The sequence below is a fragment of the Cylas formicarius genome, unplaced genomic scaffold (genome assembly GCF_029955315.1).
Source record: "Cylas formicarius isolate icCylForm1 unplaced genomic scaffold, icCylForm1.1 PGA_scaffold_10__41_contigs__length_53128322, whole genome shotgun sequence".
Lineage (NCBI taxonomy): Eukaryota > Metazoa > Arthropoda > Insecta > Coleoptera > Brentidae > Cylas > Cylas formicarius.
In genome coordinates this window covers 3,962,925-3,979,427 of record NW_026844214.1, presented here as the reverse complement: position 1 = coordinate 3,979,427, position 16,503 = coordinate 3,962,925, and the positions used below count along the sequence as shown (strand labels likewise).

At 36.7% G+C, this 16,503-nt stretch overlaps 2 protein-coding genes across 2 annotated transcripts; one reads left to right on the top strand and one right to left on the bottom strand.

Annotated features, from left to right (window-relative positions):
• Window positions 1-9,277: 9,277 nt before the first annotated feature.
• LOC132707579 (uncharacterized) lies at window positions 9,278-13,883 on the bottom strand. Its single transcript, XM_060679488.1, has 2 exons — window positions 13,725-13,883; window positions 9,278-11,102 (listed from the first exon to the last, which is right to left on the bottom strand). Exon 2 carries the CDS (start codon window positions 11,092-11,094, stop codon window positions 9,364-9,366), a length of 1,731 nt encoding a protein of 576 aa, XP_060535471.1. The 5' UTR covers window positions 11,095-11,102; window positions 13,725-13,883; the 3' UTR covers window positions 9,278-9,363.
• Window positions 13,884-13,981: 98 nt separating this feature from the next.
• LOC132707589 (dolichyl-diphosphooligosaccharide--protein glycosyltransferase subunit 4) lies at window positions 13,982-14,174 on the top strand. Its single transcript, XM_060679499.1, has one exon. It carries the CDS (start codon window positions 13,982-13,984, stop codon window positions 14,087-14,089), a length of 108 nt encoding a protein of 35 aa, XP_060535482.1. The 3' UTR covers window positions 14,090-14,174.
• The last annotated feature ends 2,329 nt before the right edge of the window (window positions 14,175-16,503 follow it).

The window sequence follows — 16,503 nt, the reverse complement described above, 5'->3', positions numbered from 1 at the left end:
ATTTGATGAAAATGTCGAAAGTGATATAAAACTTATAAATAGAAAAACTAATTTTTTAGAAAATTTTAACACTCTGTATCTTGAAAAATATGCATTTTGGACCTATATTTATAGAAAATGTTTGTCTTAAAATCACGCAAGGAATCCTTTCTTAAAGTTTAGCACCGTACTCTTTTAACACCATGTATAATATACTCGTAACGTATATCAGCTTTTCGACGACTTGATCCATAGGAAATTTAAAGGGCAACAGTTTCCAATGTTATGAAGTCAATAAATGGATGACTTAGAGGAGGCCATCTCAAGCATAATATCGAGTTGTATATAATAAAAACCATTTAAAACCGTTCATTGGTCCTTAACATTAGTTTTGTGTGTGTAAGCTTCCGTGAATATTAATTTTTTGTTGGCATATGTATTTCCTTTCAGTTTCACTGTTACAATTACTGATTTGAACACGCTAATAATAAATTTGTTAACAAAAGACGTCACCATGGCGTAACGTATCTTGCCAATTTGGCCTTATCTTATGAATATTCTTCTTATGTGATAAGTTAATTCTCACATTATATTATAATAAAGCAATTTAATAGGGAACTACAAACAAAGATCCAAGTGTTGAAGCTGTACGGGTTGTGAAAAAAATTATTATCCTAAATCTGATTGTTGGTTCTCAAATTTCTTAAAAAGTATTTTTTATCTTCGAAAATTTTCAGGATGGGTAGGGTAAATGTTACATAAAAAAGTTCCAGAATTTTTCGTAGAATCTAAAAATGTAATAATATACAGGGTGTTCCATTTAAAAAACGAAAGTTGATATACGTTACGGGTATATCTGGCAACACCGCATGGTCAAAAGTATTTTACATAGGTAGTTCGTATTCGCTTACATATGTAGCCAATATTTCAGGTTTTCACGGTAAGTGATTCTTAAAAATATTTTAGATCGATAGAGCATCGCCGCTTATGGAACTAACCGAATTATCGGAACAATCCAATGTACCATTGACCGTAAGCGTCTAAGGTACCATCAACCGTGAAACAACTATAGATATTCAGATTGTTCTCAAAAGAATTACTATTCTATTAATTTGAGAATCAGATCTCAGAAATATTACAAAACCATTCTTTTTGTTATAAAACCCTTCGCAGCAGTTGCTAAAGGACACTATTAACGAAAACCTGGATGCTAATATAACGAATCTTAAACAGACTTTCGGAAGAACTATCAAAAGCGACACATTATTAACTACTGCGCATGGGCGGGTTTTTTAAACCGACCAAGATGCCCCATTAAAATAACCATGGTTAGATTATCCGAGTGCTTCATGAATTAAACCAACCAGGTAGTTAAAAGTGCGCTCAGAAACCGACCCTTAGGTAGAAAAACCAGGCAAAAAGTAAAACTTAAAAGGATTTTTTGAAACACTCATATTTATAGAAAACTAAAAAACTCTGGCCTTGGCAACACCTTTCACTTGCACAAGAAAATCAAAGAAATCGCTGGAGTGTACCCGCGGAGAACCCTCATGTCCTTAACGAACGGCAAAAATGAACCGGTAGTCGATCAAGAAGAAATGCTAAAGACATGAACACCAAAGTTATTCCACGACATCAGAGCACAAACACGCCCCCAGATGACAAACAATCCACCAAGTATCCTCAAAGCCGAAGTTATGCAGGCAATTAAACTCTGCAAAATGTGGCAAAGCACCAGGGCCTGACAAGATGTATACAGCGAGAGGAATTTGGATGTAATAGTGCACCTGTCCAATAAAATATATGACGCCATTCAGATCTCTGTTCAAAATTTTGCCGACTATCGACTCATAAGCCTTTTGAGTCACTTTTTGAAACATTTCTTGCGTGTCTTGCACTGAAGATTGTATAGACGTTGCCAGTAGGTTAGTGGGACCACTCAATTTGGTTTTAAGTGTGACTTTGGAACCAGGGAGGCCATTTTCAGGGTGCAGACATTAGTTCAGAACTGTCTATATCAGCCGATTTTGAGAAAGCATTCTACAACATCAGACATGATCTCCTTCTGCGATGGCTGCTAAATCTGGGTAAAGATGACGAAGATGTAAGGATCATCGGCACTGGAGCCTTGGAACATCCGTTACGCAGACAACACTGCTGCTACTAGGTGACAGTGCTGACGATCTCCAAACGATGCTCAACGAGATAATTGACGCAAGCCTTACCTCAGGTCTAAAGATAAATGTAGACAAGACCAAATATATGATAGTAAGCAAAAATGTACTGCCAAATGCTCAAATAAATATAGTCGGCCTAAACATAGAGAGAGTTGAGCAGTTTAAGTATTTGGGATGCCTGCTAAATGACAAATGGGACCCAGAGATCCAGATCAGGAGCAGGATCGGACAGGCCAGTGCGGTTTTCCTGCGCCTCCGTAAGTTTTTAACCGATGACAGTCTCTCACTAGACTTAAGATACGGAATGGTCAAATGCTTAAGGTGTCATCAATAAATAAAATAGAAGCATTTGAAATGTGGACTCTCCGTCGTATGCTTAAAATCTCGTGGATGGAGAGGGTTACTAACGAGGAGGTACTTGGGAGATTCAATATGGGTGACTGAGAACTGTTCGACACTATCGAAAGGAGGAAGGTTGCTTACTGCGCACACATCATGCGAGGCAGTCAATATGGTTTCTTGCAGCTGATACTCGAAGAGAAGATCAAAGGAAGAAGGGCCTTGGGACGCAAGACTATCATGGCATTCTGCAGGGCACCAGAAGAAGAAGAAGAAAAAAATCCAATTAAATTTTTCATATGTAATAACCCAATGTTTTAAAGTTTCATTTAAAAAATGTCAACTTTGACAGAACTGAATTTACATTCGCGCGCTACTGAAGTGACTCGCCACAGTGTTCAATTTAAGCGGCCTTTTCATCCACGCCTATGATCATTGAAAAATATGTATTTTAGAGTAAGTAAGTAGAAAGTATTATTTAAAATACTTTTTCTTACACTCCCCTATGGTTACGCATCATAATAAAATGAAAGGCACGTTAATCACTTGAGGTTACGCTGATGAATAAGAACTCAAAAAAAGGAATTTCAGTTTACCAGCGAATCACCAAAATTTAATTAGGTACCGAAGTGGCTAAACATTTATCCATTTCTAGAGGAAATTATGTTTTTATGGAAACACGCACTTTTAGAACGTAATCTATATGGAATTTCATCTGTTGAAAAAAAAATCATTCTTGACGCCGGGATTTTCAAATCCGGAACAAATATTTGATTATTTGCCATAGAATTTTGCTTTGTGGCTAAATGTAAACAGCAGTGTGTGTTATGGGGAATTTTGATAATTCTTAACACAAGTAAAATATGTCGTGATATACGTTACATTTCACTTTTACCAGACTAGTTCAACAATGATCCATTAAATTTTAATAATTATTCAAGCGTATTTTAAATTTCCTGGTTTTACCGTTTTGTATCAATCTTGGGTAAAAATAGTGTTAGATAAATCTTATTAATTTTGGGCATATAGCCATTAGAATATTTACACGCGGTAAATATGTTGAAATAGATGAACTTATGACCATAAATAAATAAAAAATAATATAATACTAGTACTTTTACTTCCTAAGAAACTATTCACTTCCTACCTTGCGTATTTATTTATTTATACCCTGTACGTTTATACATGTAGCCACTATATCAAATTATATACAGGGTAAGTCAAAACGCACCCAAGGGGCGATATATCTCAAGAATTATTAGATGTTTATGAAATTTAGTATATAATGGTGCCATAGGCGACGCTGCCACACTTATGTTTTTTCATTAAGCCATCGAACTCATTTTAAATAGGATATATGGCGCTGGCCCGACTTTTGACTAACCTTGAATATATAGAAATAGAATAAGTATATTTAGGATGTATACTATGAGTTATGTGGTTCATAGTAGCCACTTTTTCCATAAGATTTTAAACCATTCAAGATACAGGGTCGGTTAGATATATTGTTAGAAATCAGGTAAGAAATATATTGGAAAAAACAAAAAAACTTGTAAACATTGTTGATAGTGTTAGTTCAAAGTAGGGATACCTTAATGAAAGTCATTTTGAACCCTAACATCGTAGTTATTCGCCTGATGCGGTGTGCTTAATTGACGCTAAAAGGAGTACCTTGCTCGACATTTTGATATGATATGGAGATCATGAAGGGTGACGAGCTGAACGAGAACTATAAATATCTTGCAGAATTTTTAAGACTTTACTTTGCAATGTAATCGTTTGAGTTTCAGAAAGACTGTGAAGATTGGGAAGAATGCCTTTAAAAAAGTTAACACGGCGATCTTCCAAATTTCCGTAGCAATGTTCTATATGTGCTGAGTCTTTCTCGGAAGTTTTTTCAGTTTCACTAGAAACTGTCTGGGGTCCCTTGGTGTTCTGCAAGAAGCTCAACTGATCATTGTATATGTACATTCTAGTTGAGTTTGCCGCATTTCTAGTTTCATTTGCTTGTATGTAATGTTGTATGGCAAAATTTTCGATCGGGATGTATGCCTTTTCTTACAGAAGATAAAATAAAGAGTATTCCGCATTGTGTGGGCGCCGTCGACGAACAAAATATCAGCTATGAGTTATTAAACCTGATCCTTTTTGCCGATGAAGATTTTGGAATTGGAAATAAATGAAGAATACTCCATTGACCATTGAATGTATCCTTGTTGATATCTATGAAAGTCCTAATAAAATAATAATTTTGATGATACATAGATAGAAGGCCTTGGTGACATATGAACACATGGGAGGCGAACCTGGAAATAGACTTATTTATATCAAAATAAATACCTAGTGACAGTATATCACTCTTTTTAATATTTCAAGATTTTTGCATAGCAAACCTAAAAGCTAAACGATGTGTTTAGTTTCCATATTTGTTTTTTTCTTCATAGCTTAGCTTGTCAAAGTTCGAAATCTGAACTGTTTGTTCTTGAGTTATATTCCTAAAAGCTGTTGTCCCAAAGCACTCTCTCGATTGAGATTTGAGTTATTAACAACTTAACATCCACCTCAAGCGCACCCATTAGCATAAACAGGTAATAAATACTTTAAATAGCTTATTATAGTTTATATTATATAAATAGTTTTCACACAGCGATGCAGCCACAATATTTACAAATGCTGCACCAATTTTAATAAAAAATACGCTTCCGCTTTCACTAACCTACATAGCCAGTCTCCCTTCTCCCAAAAAACAAATGCCAGTATATTACTTTACAGCTAAAAAAGAATGAAAGTTTTAAGTGACTAACCGTTTCAAACATTGTCTATAATGAAATTGTTCACGGCTGCTCTGAATAATTCAGTGGTTGTTTTGGAAAACCATGTTCTTAACTTCCGCGACCATGATATTTTACGCCTCAGATCTCTCTTGTCACAGATTTTTAAGGAGATGGCATTTGTTTTCGCTTCGTATTATATCGCCCTGATATTCAAGGCTTTTTCTCTTCTTTTCTACCAGTACTGACTCAGACATCCTGGAGATTCTCAGAATTCTCCTGTATAGCATCACATTTCAAATGATTGAAGTTTTTTTTTGGGTAGGTGTTGGTTGATGTGGTTTTCAAATAGTTTTTGATAAAATTAGTCTTGTTTTTTTTATTCAGCATTTAATCCCTTGAGACTGGGCCCACCGCGCAATAAATATCGTTCCCAAATAAGTGAATTGACAGTTTCGGATATCCTATTTACTTATTATATTTCGTATTTTTAAAACATGGAGTAAACTACAATAGGTGTTTTTCCATCTTGGTTCAACCTTCCCAACTTTCTGCTTCCACCAACACCAATTTTTCACTGACACTTATCCCTTATAAGGAATTTGAACTATTTTTTTATTTATTTAATACATTTGTTAATGTATACAAATAATGCGTACCAAGTTGTGACACCCGGCTATTCCTTTTAAACGACACTAAACGCGCGGAAATGATCGTGACGTCATTCCGCTGCTTTTTGATCGATACAGCGAAATGTGTTATTCTCAGGTTATAGGTTGAGAATTGTATTATTTACGTTTATTTTTGGCTCGTGTAAAACTGTGTTTGTATTTAATCTACGTCAGTTTGTAATTGTGCTTTACATGATAATAATGGAAGCAACAAAAAAACCATATTACAAAATGTGCCAGCGTGTTTGAGTACAACCGGTAAAACTCCAGATAAACTTTTTATTCTTTTTACAAGACTTATGGATTCCTCCTGCGTCGATTTTTGCTGAGTCGAACTTGCTGACGTTTCGCCAATCATCCTGTTGGCTTCTTTAGAGCCCAAGTGAAACCGCTTCAGTTATGTTCTGAAGAAGCTAACATCAACATTTAAAATCAGTATTTAGGTTTCTACTAGTTTATAAAAAAATCCTTTTAATTTTTTTTTACTCTTCGAACTTGAACCCATCCTATTGCAGTTTCCATAGCTTCCATAGCTTCTTCAGAGTTTAACTGAAATTGTTCCAGTTAAGTAGCCAACAGGATGATTGGCGAAACGTAAGTTTTGGTTAGTTTGGTTAGAAACCTTTAAGCTGATTACCATATTAGCAAATTTTGTATCGACGCGGAAAATAAATCCTACCTTGGTTGTTTAATCGCAACTTCAAGTTCGAATCTATTAGGCGTATTGCTTGGAATATTGTACAAAAGCAAACGAAAATTTACGAAATCCCATTGATCAACGTATTCAAGAGTTTGCCCAACTCAGTAATATTATCATCCCTTTTCAATGGAGTAAAAAAGTGAATTTCATTCCAAAAATTTGTAGCAATCAGTCCGTGATTTTCATATTTTTTAACCAGTTCATTATATGCAATAGAATAGTTATCGTCCGTAAGAGGCATAAAGCGAACCAGAGCTAAAGGCTCACCCTGCAAATACTTAAGCAAATACCTAAATTCATCGATATCGGCTATCTCGGTATCGCGGTGAATAAAATATGTCAAGAAATGTTCTCCACTCTTTTAGTTACCCGAAAAAACCTCACTAAAGTCTGATAGATTTTTTTGCACATTGCGAAATGGGTGCGTACGAAGAACCAGTACCAACAAGCTCGAAATAAATCGCTTCGAACCCATAAAACATCCTGGAAGTAGTGGCCCTAACTTCATCATGCTGTAAAAATTCTTGTTCCTCCAAAACAGAAGTTAAAACCAAGATATTGTTATGAAGTTCTTGAAATATCTACCCTTGCGTTCATAAATCTGAGAGTCATCAGCCTTGGCTTTTACAGCTAAGGAGTATGCCTCTTTAATACCATTTAAACAAGTGGTTCTTTGAACGATATATGTATTTAATTTTTCCAATAACAAAATGGACAAAAAGGACCCTACATTTTCTAAATTGCCGCCACTAATTACCGATAAAATTTAATCAGTTATTTAGGTTAAATTAAGAATCCGAAAATGAGGATAGTCAAGATTTAAACCCGGCTAGAATGCCTCGCAAAGTAAAGGTGAAGTCAAGTGGAAACAAATGCTCTTTCCTACATCCAAACTCAGATATATTAAACCCAAAAAAAAATAGCAACGCCATCTTAGCATACAAAAATGCTAATGCCGCGGCGAAATAGAAAAGAAATATTTATATTATATTATATTATACATTATTTGCTCAACCTTTTACCTGGATCTTTACTCGGGTTTTGTCGATCGAAATACTTCAATACGAGAGGCACTTGCTCGAGAACAACGAAAAATCCGGGGAAAGTCTTGCAATCACCGATTACACAATTATTTTCCGAAAACTAATACCTGACTCGTATGGACCAAATTTAAAAGTAGTGGCTAAATTTTTCATGAACATACCTTTCGGTGTTTTGTGTGTCAGATATCACCAGAAAGATATCCTAAAGGATGGACCTTTGAAAAAATCGGCTTCTGCATTTTCAGCATCAAGATCGAGAAAAAAATTAACTTGCAAAAAAAAACTACTTTGCAAATCGCGTTCATAGTGTCGTATTGGCTGCCGAAGCGTCCAAGTTTTGTGTTGTATCAGAGGGCGTAGCCCAAGGGTGTATCTTGGGACCTATACTGTTTTCTTTATACACGTCCGACTGGATCTGGATCAAGTCGCTGCAAGGCTCAATGAAGATCTTGAAATCGTCAGTCGAGTCTCCGCCGCCCATGGATTGAAACTTAACGAATCAAAAACACGACTGATGGTATTTGGACGGCGTCGGAAGGAGATTGTTAGTAATAATGATTTTATAGTAAACCTAAACGGAACTATTATTAGTCCGGTTAATAAGTGCAAAAATCTAGGTTTAACGATTGATTGTGATTTGCCCTTTCTGGATCATGTCTCTGACGTAGACTTTAGCTCTTATATTTGCATAAGGACGTCTTTGATACAAGCATAAGATTGAGACTCTGTGATACTCTGGTTTTGTCACCTATTAATTATTGTATTTCACTTTATTGGCCGGCCTTATTTCAGAAGGAAAGAGATTCGCTCCAAAAATTGCAGAATGGTTGCAAGAAAGGTTTGAAATTAACTTTTTCCGTTTTTTATATAAAATTCTGCTCCATCGCTCCATTTATTGCTATGAAAAGTTGGTTAGAGGTGTCCATACCCATAACAGGCTAACTCGTAGTCGTGAACTCCTTAAGGTACCTAACATCGTACAACCTTATTTCAATGTTCTTTACGTACCAGGCCTCAAAACATTTTAATAAATTACCTTCCAGGGTCAGATGTGCCCCCATGATCTTAATTTTCAATGAAAGGTTATTTACTTTCTACCGTTCTATTCAACATGAGTAATCTTATACTACAGTAATCTGTAACAATCGTACATTACTCTCGTTATAATGATATACTTTGGTTATCTTGTTATTCTCTTTTGGATATTTTATATGTTATTTGGTTAATCTGGTGGTTGTATGAGCAACTCTGTTGAATACCGCCACCTACTTTATAAGTTTTTGTAAATATTCTTTCAACGTGAATAAAGACATATTATTATTATCATTATTAATAAAAAAAAACAGCAAGACGAACGCGTTGGCGTTCTCTAATATCTAACGAGCGGATTGACGTCACAATCGGTCACGGCCAATGACAGCGCATTTCAAAGAGGATTTAAATTACAATTTTTAATTGCTCATATTTGTTACATAGAACTTGGAAATTATTTTTTTATGTCAACTGTGAATCTTTTAATATTACTTACTTTTATAAGCAATATTTTTCAAATTAAAATTTAGCACCCCGTGCATTAATAACAATTCCAACGCTTGAAAAAATGAGTTTATTAAAAAAAATATAGTACAATCGGTACAAAAATAGCCTTACTTCAATTTTCTATCAATCCTAAATAGATGGACCTCAGCCGTTTCCGTTCTCGTCGCCGCGCCCGCACGCGCTCAACCCCGCGATCTGGCTCTCCAACAACTGTATCTTCCTCCTGAGGTTCATGTTCTCCTCCGCCAAGCAGCTGTCGTTCGAAGCTCTCGCGTCCGGCCCGATCAGCTCTCTGATACTGTTAAAACAATTCTCCACCTTGATCGATTCCTTAATCATTGCCATGTGCAGATCTAGGATCATCCTGCGAGACTGCTCGACCGACCTCATGATCGGATACGTCACCTCCGATTTCACCTCTTCGAGGGCATTTTTGATTTCCTTCTGCACGATTTCCGCAGTTACCTGCTCGATAACGTCTCGTATCATCTCCCTCGTAGCCGTAGGTTGCACCTGGGTGGTAGCGCTCACGCCGGGCACCTGGGTGCAATTGGAGGTGACGATGGGCGACGGACCGGCGAAGAAGTTCTGCGGCAACAATTTCGGAGTCGAGGTGGCATGTTCGACGTCCGCGTTTAATTTTTCGTTAATCGCTTTGCTCACGTTCGGAGTAATGAGGTTCAAGCTCGGTGGCACCTTAGGCGCTACATCGTCGCGGTGACTGTCTTCCGGACGCGTCGAATCGCCGCTATTGAGGTCGAGGGCGGCCATAAACGAGTCGCCGCCATCTTCGACGACGTAGCTCCTTTTGTCCGGTTGCTCGCCGGCCTCGTTTCCCGGCGGAAGCTGAGCCAGATAGCCGAAAAGGTCGCTCGTCTGCATCTTCGCCGCCTCATCGAGCGACTTGACCTCCTCCCCGACGGAGCTACCCAAAGAGCTTGTGTTGCACCCGCCGGCGTCTTCGCCGCCGCCGCCGCCATTTTGAAACGCCAAATGCTTCACGGCGCTCCGATGCGCCTCGAAGCTGTAGACGGGCTGGTTCAGATTGCGCGAATCGTACACGTGGACGCGGCCATTTTGGGACGCGGTGGCGAAGGAGGTCGCGTCATCGACAAAGTCGACGGCAGTGAGGTTGTTGTCGACGGTGACGCACGCAATCCTCTCCCTAGCGTCGACGTCGTAGATGCAAAATTGGCGGTCCAAGCCGGTGGAGATGACTAGGGACGGGTTGACGGGCGAGAACGCTGCGCAGGTGACCGGCGCCTTGTGCGCATCCGCGCAGAACCTACTCTTGCTCGTGTTCGTGTCCCACACAACGACCACGCCCTCGTTGCTACCGCCCAACACTAGATGGCGCTTTTGCGCGTGAGTTTTCAAAACTGTCAATGAGTTCGATTTCGGTATTTTGAGGGCGCAAGCGACGTTGTTGGCGACGTTGTTGTAGACGAAAACTTCGCCGTTCGCGCAGCCGGCGACGCAGTGGGTGTCTTTCGCGGTGAAGCCGACGTGGGTGACGACCGAGGACGTCCTCGGGAACCGTTTCTTGGTGGCCCGTGATTTGATGTCGTAGATGAGCACCTGGCAGTTTTTGGTGCCGACGGCCAGGTGCTTTTTCGTCAGGTTCTGGAAAGACGCGCATGTCGGCTCCGCGATGTCGTGCACCGTGTGCACGAGCTTCAGCTGGTTCTTGACCGTCACGATTTCGGTTTTGCCCGAGTGTGGCACGATCGCCAACCAGTTGCCGTCCTTGCTCCACGAGATGCTCCGGATCGGGCCCTCGATCCGGGATCCGGGCTGGTAATGATGGGCGGCGGCGGCGGCGGTGTTGGGAAATTCGTGGAATTTCACGCTAGTGGACGCGGACGCGATGTACATGGCTACTCCTGAAATTGATGTCGACATTAGATGATTGTACCTGTTTTCCCAGAATCCATATCTCAGGAACCGTTGATCCTACAACTTAGAAAAAACATATTTATAGGTAAATCGGCCAAGAGAAAAAGCTGGAAAGTTCATAAAATGGCCGTTAGGGACATAACCTCTACTGTACGCAAAAATATTCCAAATTAACCTATGTCAAAATTAGGTTTAACTTTAACTTACTCTAGATAAGGAACTTTTTCTTGACTAATCCGATATCGACGAACTTAGTTTAGTTTTAAGAAGTATTTATAGGCGCTTCGACTGGCATGTGAATATCACGATATTAAATCTTATACGAGTCGGTAGGAGGCGCTGCATGTCAAAAACAGCTATTTTTATGATTTTCTCGAAAATTTTAAATACAATGGTATAGATATTTTTGGCCAAGATTAAAAGGTGTTAAAAAAACATAGAAAGTAGTGCAGAGGCATGGCAATAATTTTTTTCCCATATGAGATATAAATAAAAATGTGTTTATTAAACACATTTTTCAACCGTAGCATAGTGTGAACGTGTCGTGCGGTATATTGGGACCATTCATTTTCGACCTTCTAAATGGTGAAACATATTCGAATTTTTTAATTAACAATTTGCGTGAGCTGATGGCTGGCAACACTACAGAATATGGTTTTCCATCATGATGGGTTCCCGTCTCATTTTTCTCTATTGGTTCGGGAATATCTAAATTTTACGTTTTACACGACCAACTACACGGCAGAACATGATAGAGAGACTAAGGAGCACCATTCAAGGAATTTCAATGGCTGAACTAGAGATTGCTGCTCTTTCTACAAAGATAAGGCTGCAGCTTTGCATTGAAAATGATGGACGCCAGTTTGAACATTTGAGGCCAAATTATTGATTTTGTTATGTGTGTAGTTGGGTTTGAATTAAATTGAATTGAAAGTAGTTTATTATTAGCAGAATATGCTACTAAACATCAACAAATTTTAAACAATGTACATAAAAATAAAAGTATCAATAGTAAATTTAACAAATAATAATAATAATAGTAATAACAATAATGATAACAATAATAATAACAATACTTAACTACTTAAATATACATTCACAGGACGACAAAGAATGCAAAATTTGTAGTTTTGTTTAGTGTTGATATTTTCTTTAGTGTTAGGTTTTATTTATTGTTAGATTTTGTTTACTGTTTTGTTTGAATTAAAATAAGTTTATATAGCGCCTGGCGTTAGAAATTGTAAACCAAAACCAACTTCAATTATTATAGAATCCAATTTATTGAGGCATTTTTTTAATAATTCGTTCTAACCTAATATCCTCTCAATTAGGTTTTATATATAAAACAAAATAAAAGGAGTATCGAACCTTTACTATAAATTATCATCCCGTCATAATATGTCACCTCTACACATACGTAAAAAAAAGTATTTTCAAATTAATTTTCATTTATATCTCAGAGGGAAAAAACGATTATGCCATTGCCATTATTCCCATACTTCCCCCACCCTTAATTTATTGAGTTAGAAGAAAATAGTTCAAATAAAAAAAGTTTCTTTATCTAGAGTAGATTACACTAAAACTAATTTTGATATAGGTTAATTTTTCTATTTTACAGTAGAGGCTACGCCCCCTAGCGGTAATTTTATGCACTCCAAAATAATTTCCAGCTTTTTCTCTTGGTCGATTTACCTATAAATATTTTTATTTAAGTTGTAGGAACAACGTTCCCGAGATATGTCCGGCATCTTTTATTAGTGGTCCAGCCGGTACATAAATAATTCGCAACATACTTGCCAGCGTTCTTATATTTATCATAGAAACCCAACAACAGCGATATTGACTACAAGTCAAACGGCAAAAGGAAAAGGCATGGGTGAATACAATTATTTTGATAAAAATTACACTGTTAAACTATGCTTCATTCTTTCCCATGCCACTCACAGCTCGTCGTTTTAGCTTTAAATGATGGGACAAACTACGCGGGAAAATTTAAAATCCGAACTACGGTGACGACATCTGACCATCGAGCGTGCTAACACGCCGCTTAACACGATGCGTTTACTTTAAAAATGCATTACTGGCAATGGCCGCTGCTTGGAAGCAGCATGTACAGATGGCCACACTTGCGCATCTCGAACAATGGGAGGTAGATAACCCAACACACACTTCCGAAATGAAGAAAATTGTTCGTTTGCACCGAATTGTACCTTTAAAAGCTTAACATTCCAAATATTGGAGCCGTGTGAGGGCCAAATCGATTGGAATTAGTGGCTCTCATGTAGGAAACCGATTAACACAAATTTAATAAAGAGATAATCTGACAACATCGCGTAGGTAACAACGCCAGCGAGCGACGTGGAATAGCAATCGATCTCGATTTTGAAGCATCGAGAATACGCAAACATTGATAAATTTACCGGTAGTTTAGAGGTGTTTTCAAATTGAGGGTTATCGAGGTTCATTTGGATTGTAAAATTCGAGCTATAAAACGAAAAACACGTGAGTAATCTAAGATTTAGTTTGGTTTACCAGCAAAATAGGTTATGTGATAAAACTTAGGATGAAAACATAAGCATGCATTAGAAATTTAAAGTTTAAAGGCTTACCTGTTAAAAATATTGGTGGAAGGAGCTCTCAGTGTGATCATTAGTGTCGAACACTACTTAAATTCCATAAAGGCATTTACCAATTACTTGAAAATACTTGACAGGCACTTTTGTACAGTTGACAGTAACGGCCATTTGGCGACAACTGTGTTGCCGGACCTGCATTCAGCTCAGAAATTGAAATTTCTTAATTTTAACAATTATTTTAAGTTTATTTTAGTGTAAAACTTATTTTAATACATTTTTTTTATTTCAGGATGTTCACTGACGTCCATTTGGCGGTATTGTCCAACGCATTGGGGATTGTTTTGTTTTTGCTTGTAGTTCTCTACCACTACATTAATGCGAATTTTTCGCGATCCTGAACCAACTACCAGAATTTTTATTATTGTTCCGAACATTTAATCTATTGTAAATGTTAATATTTTCTAATTTTAATAAAAATAAAAAATGAAATGATACTCATTTTTTCCTCCAAGTGAAACACAACCAATAATTGACTGTTGTGTTACTAGTTTTAGCTTCGTTATAAGTATACACTATTAGCCAGGCACTTTGAAAGTCAAACTCGTTAAATCGCCGTTATACAGAGCAAATAATTTTGGAAGTTGTTTTCCAAATTTTCGGCAAAATGGCGAATGCGCTGGGAAATAAAAAACTACCAACAAGGAGCAATTACACTCTAGTTAATTTTTTTGCTTTATTTACCATGGGGCACTCCATAACAGCTATTGTATCTATTGTCAAAACAAAGACAAAGATATTACGGGATATTTTGTTTGAAAAGTAGGCATCTAAATGTTTTATTCATTAGCAAAGTCATACATCAAAAATCAATTAACCAAATATATTAGAAATATTAAAAAACGCTGCCATTAAATCATAATAAATGTAGTTAAATTACCCAGGCAACCAAGATACGTAAATAAAAATTTTAAAAAGCGTTGATTAGTTGAATAAAGACGTTATAAAATGATTTTTATACGTTGGGACAACGTGAGTTTGTCCTTCTATTTGACGTCATTTGAATACCAACCCACTTATTATACCCACTTTAAGCGAGATATACTTTTTTAAGACGCGTGGTTGGGTACTGGTGTAGAGGGTAGGGGAGGGGGGGTATAGTAGTAAAGAACATAAAAAATAAAAAAATGATGGTTATATTGTTCACCCTTTAAAAATTAATTTTGGAGATAAATTATAAATATCCTAAAACAGCAAGAAACAATATATTCTAAATAGAAATATATATTTGTTACTTGTATGCGCAGTTTCTGATAATGCCAGATCCAATTCTAACGAACCATCAGACAACCGATGCTACTCTAGCATCAAACAACGAACTGATGAATATCCGGATCCACACCAGTACGTATATTAGATACAATACAAACACTTCTCATTTCCATAAAATAAAAAAAAAGCAAAAAGGCTCTTGCACCATATCTAATACAATTACAGTAATTTGATTTCAGCAAATTCTTCTTTTTTTTTTAATTAATTTTAAATTAATTAAATTAATCACTAAATAAAATAGTTTGTGAAAATAGTTTTAAGCAACTCACCTTCACGTGTTTACAGGTGATGACATTTTATTAAGGGTATGTTGATAAACGGAGCTAGCCAAAATGGTCCTTGGATTTTCGGTTTTACAATTAAGTTATTTTGAATTGGTTATATTTTCTTTCCAGTGTTAATTAAATTATTTTAAAGGATTCTTCGTGATATGTTTTTGAAGATATTATTCAACGGCCTACTAATAAATAATTAAAAAATGTGTTGCATTTCCCCTTTTTTGATGTTGAGGTTTGGCAACAAGATGAGGCACCGCCCCACAATACCGATCCACTTACTGACAGATGACAGATTTGATCGTTGGATACGTAAACATGGCACAATTCAGTGGCCGCCCAATAGCCCGGATTTGAACCCTCTTGATATATTCCTACCCGAGTTTTTAAAAAACTGTGCATGATGTATGTAGATATATAGAAATCTATAGCCATTTACTTCACGCTTCATTACTGTTCGTTTAATTATCGTTGTTTTTGATATTATGTTTTTTAGAATTTTTAGTGTTATTGGTTAATTAATATTTATTGAAACAAAAAAGACAAACTACTTGAAACTTTTCTTAGTGTGAGCAAGCCATTTTCCTAACTGCAGGTTTCATTTTGCGGAACATCTGGCCAACTTGATTAACATCGGTATAGTAGGTATACATCAAAATTTTAATTTTAAATAATTCCGGAACGGATTATCCAAATATCATCAATCTATATATGTTTGAAATCAGGAGATAAAGATGTTTCGTCATAACAGAAAATATGTAGCATGTTAAAAGCATGCAACAATGTCGCATAGAACGTTATTACGGTACTATATAATTATTTTTTTGTAATTCAGAATTTAGTAAAGTTTTTCACTTCTTATCATAAACCAAAAAAAATAATTTAGTAAAATCACAGCTGTTGTTTCTCATCAAGTCATTTGATATTTAAAATGTTGAACGAAGATTTGCTTTTATTTAAACTAGGTGGTGTTAGGGATAGTTGAAACATTCCGGCAACGTCGCATACAATCAACACCGCACCATCGTACCTGGCAATGAATTGTCTAATTTTTACGTTCTGGTTCATGCGCATGTATGGTCAAGAATAAATCTCGCAATGTCAAGACGTGTGTGTTTGATTTCTAAAAAAAAATACAAATAATGAAGCTACGATTTAAGAGTTGTAAGATTAAACGACTCAACAGATAGGACTTTAAAAAGGAACAT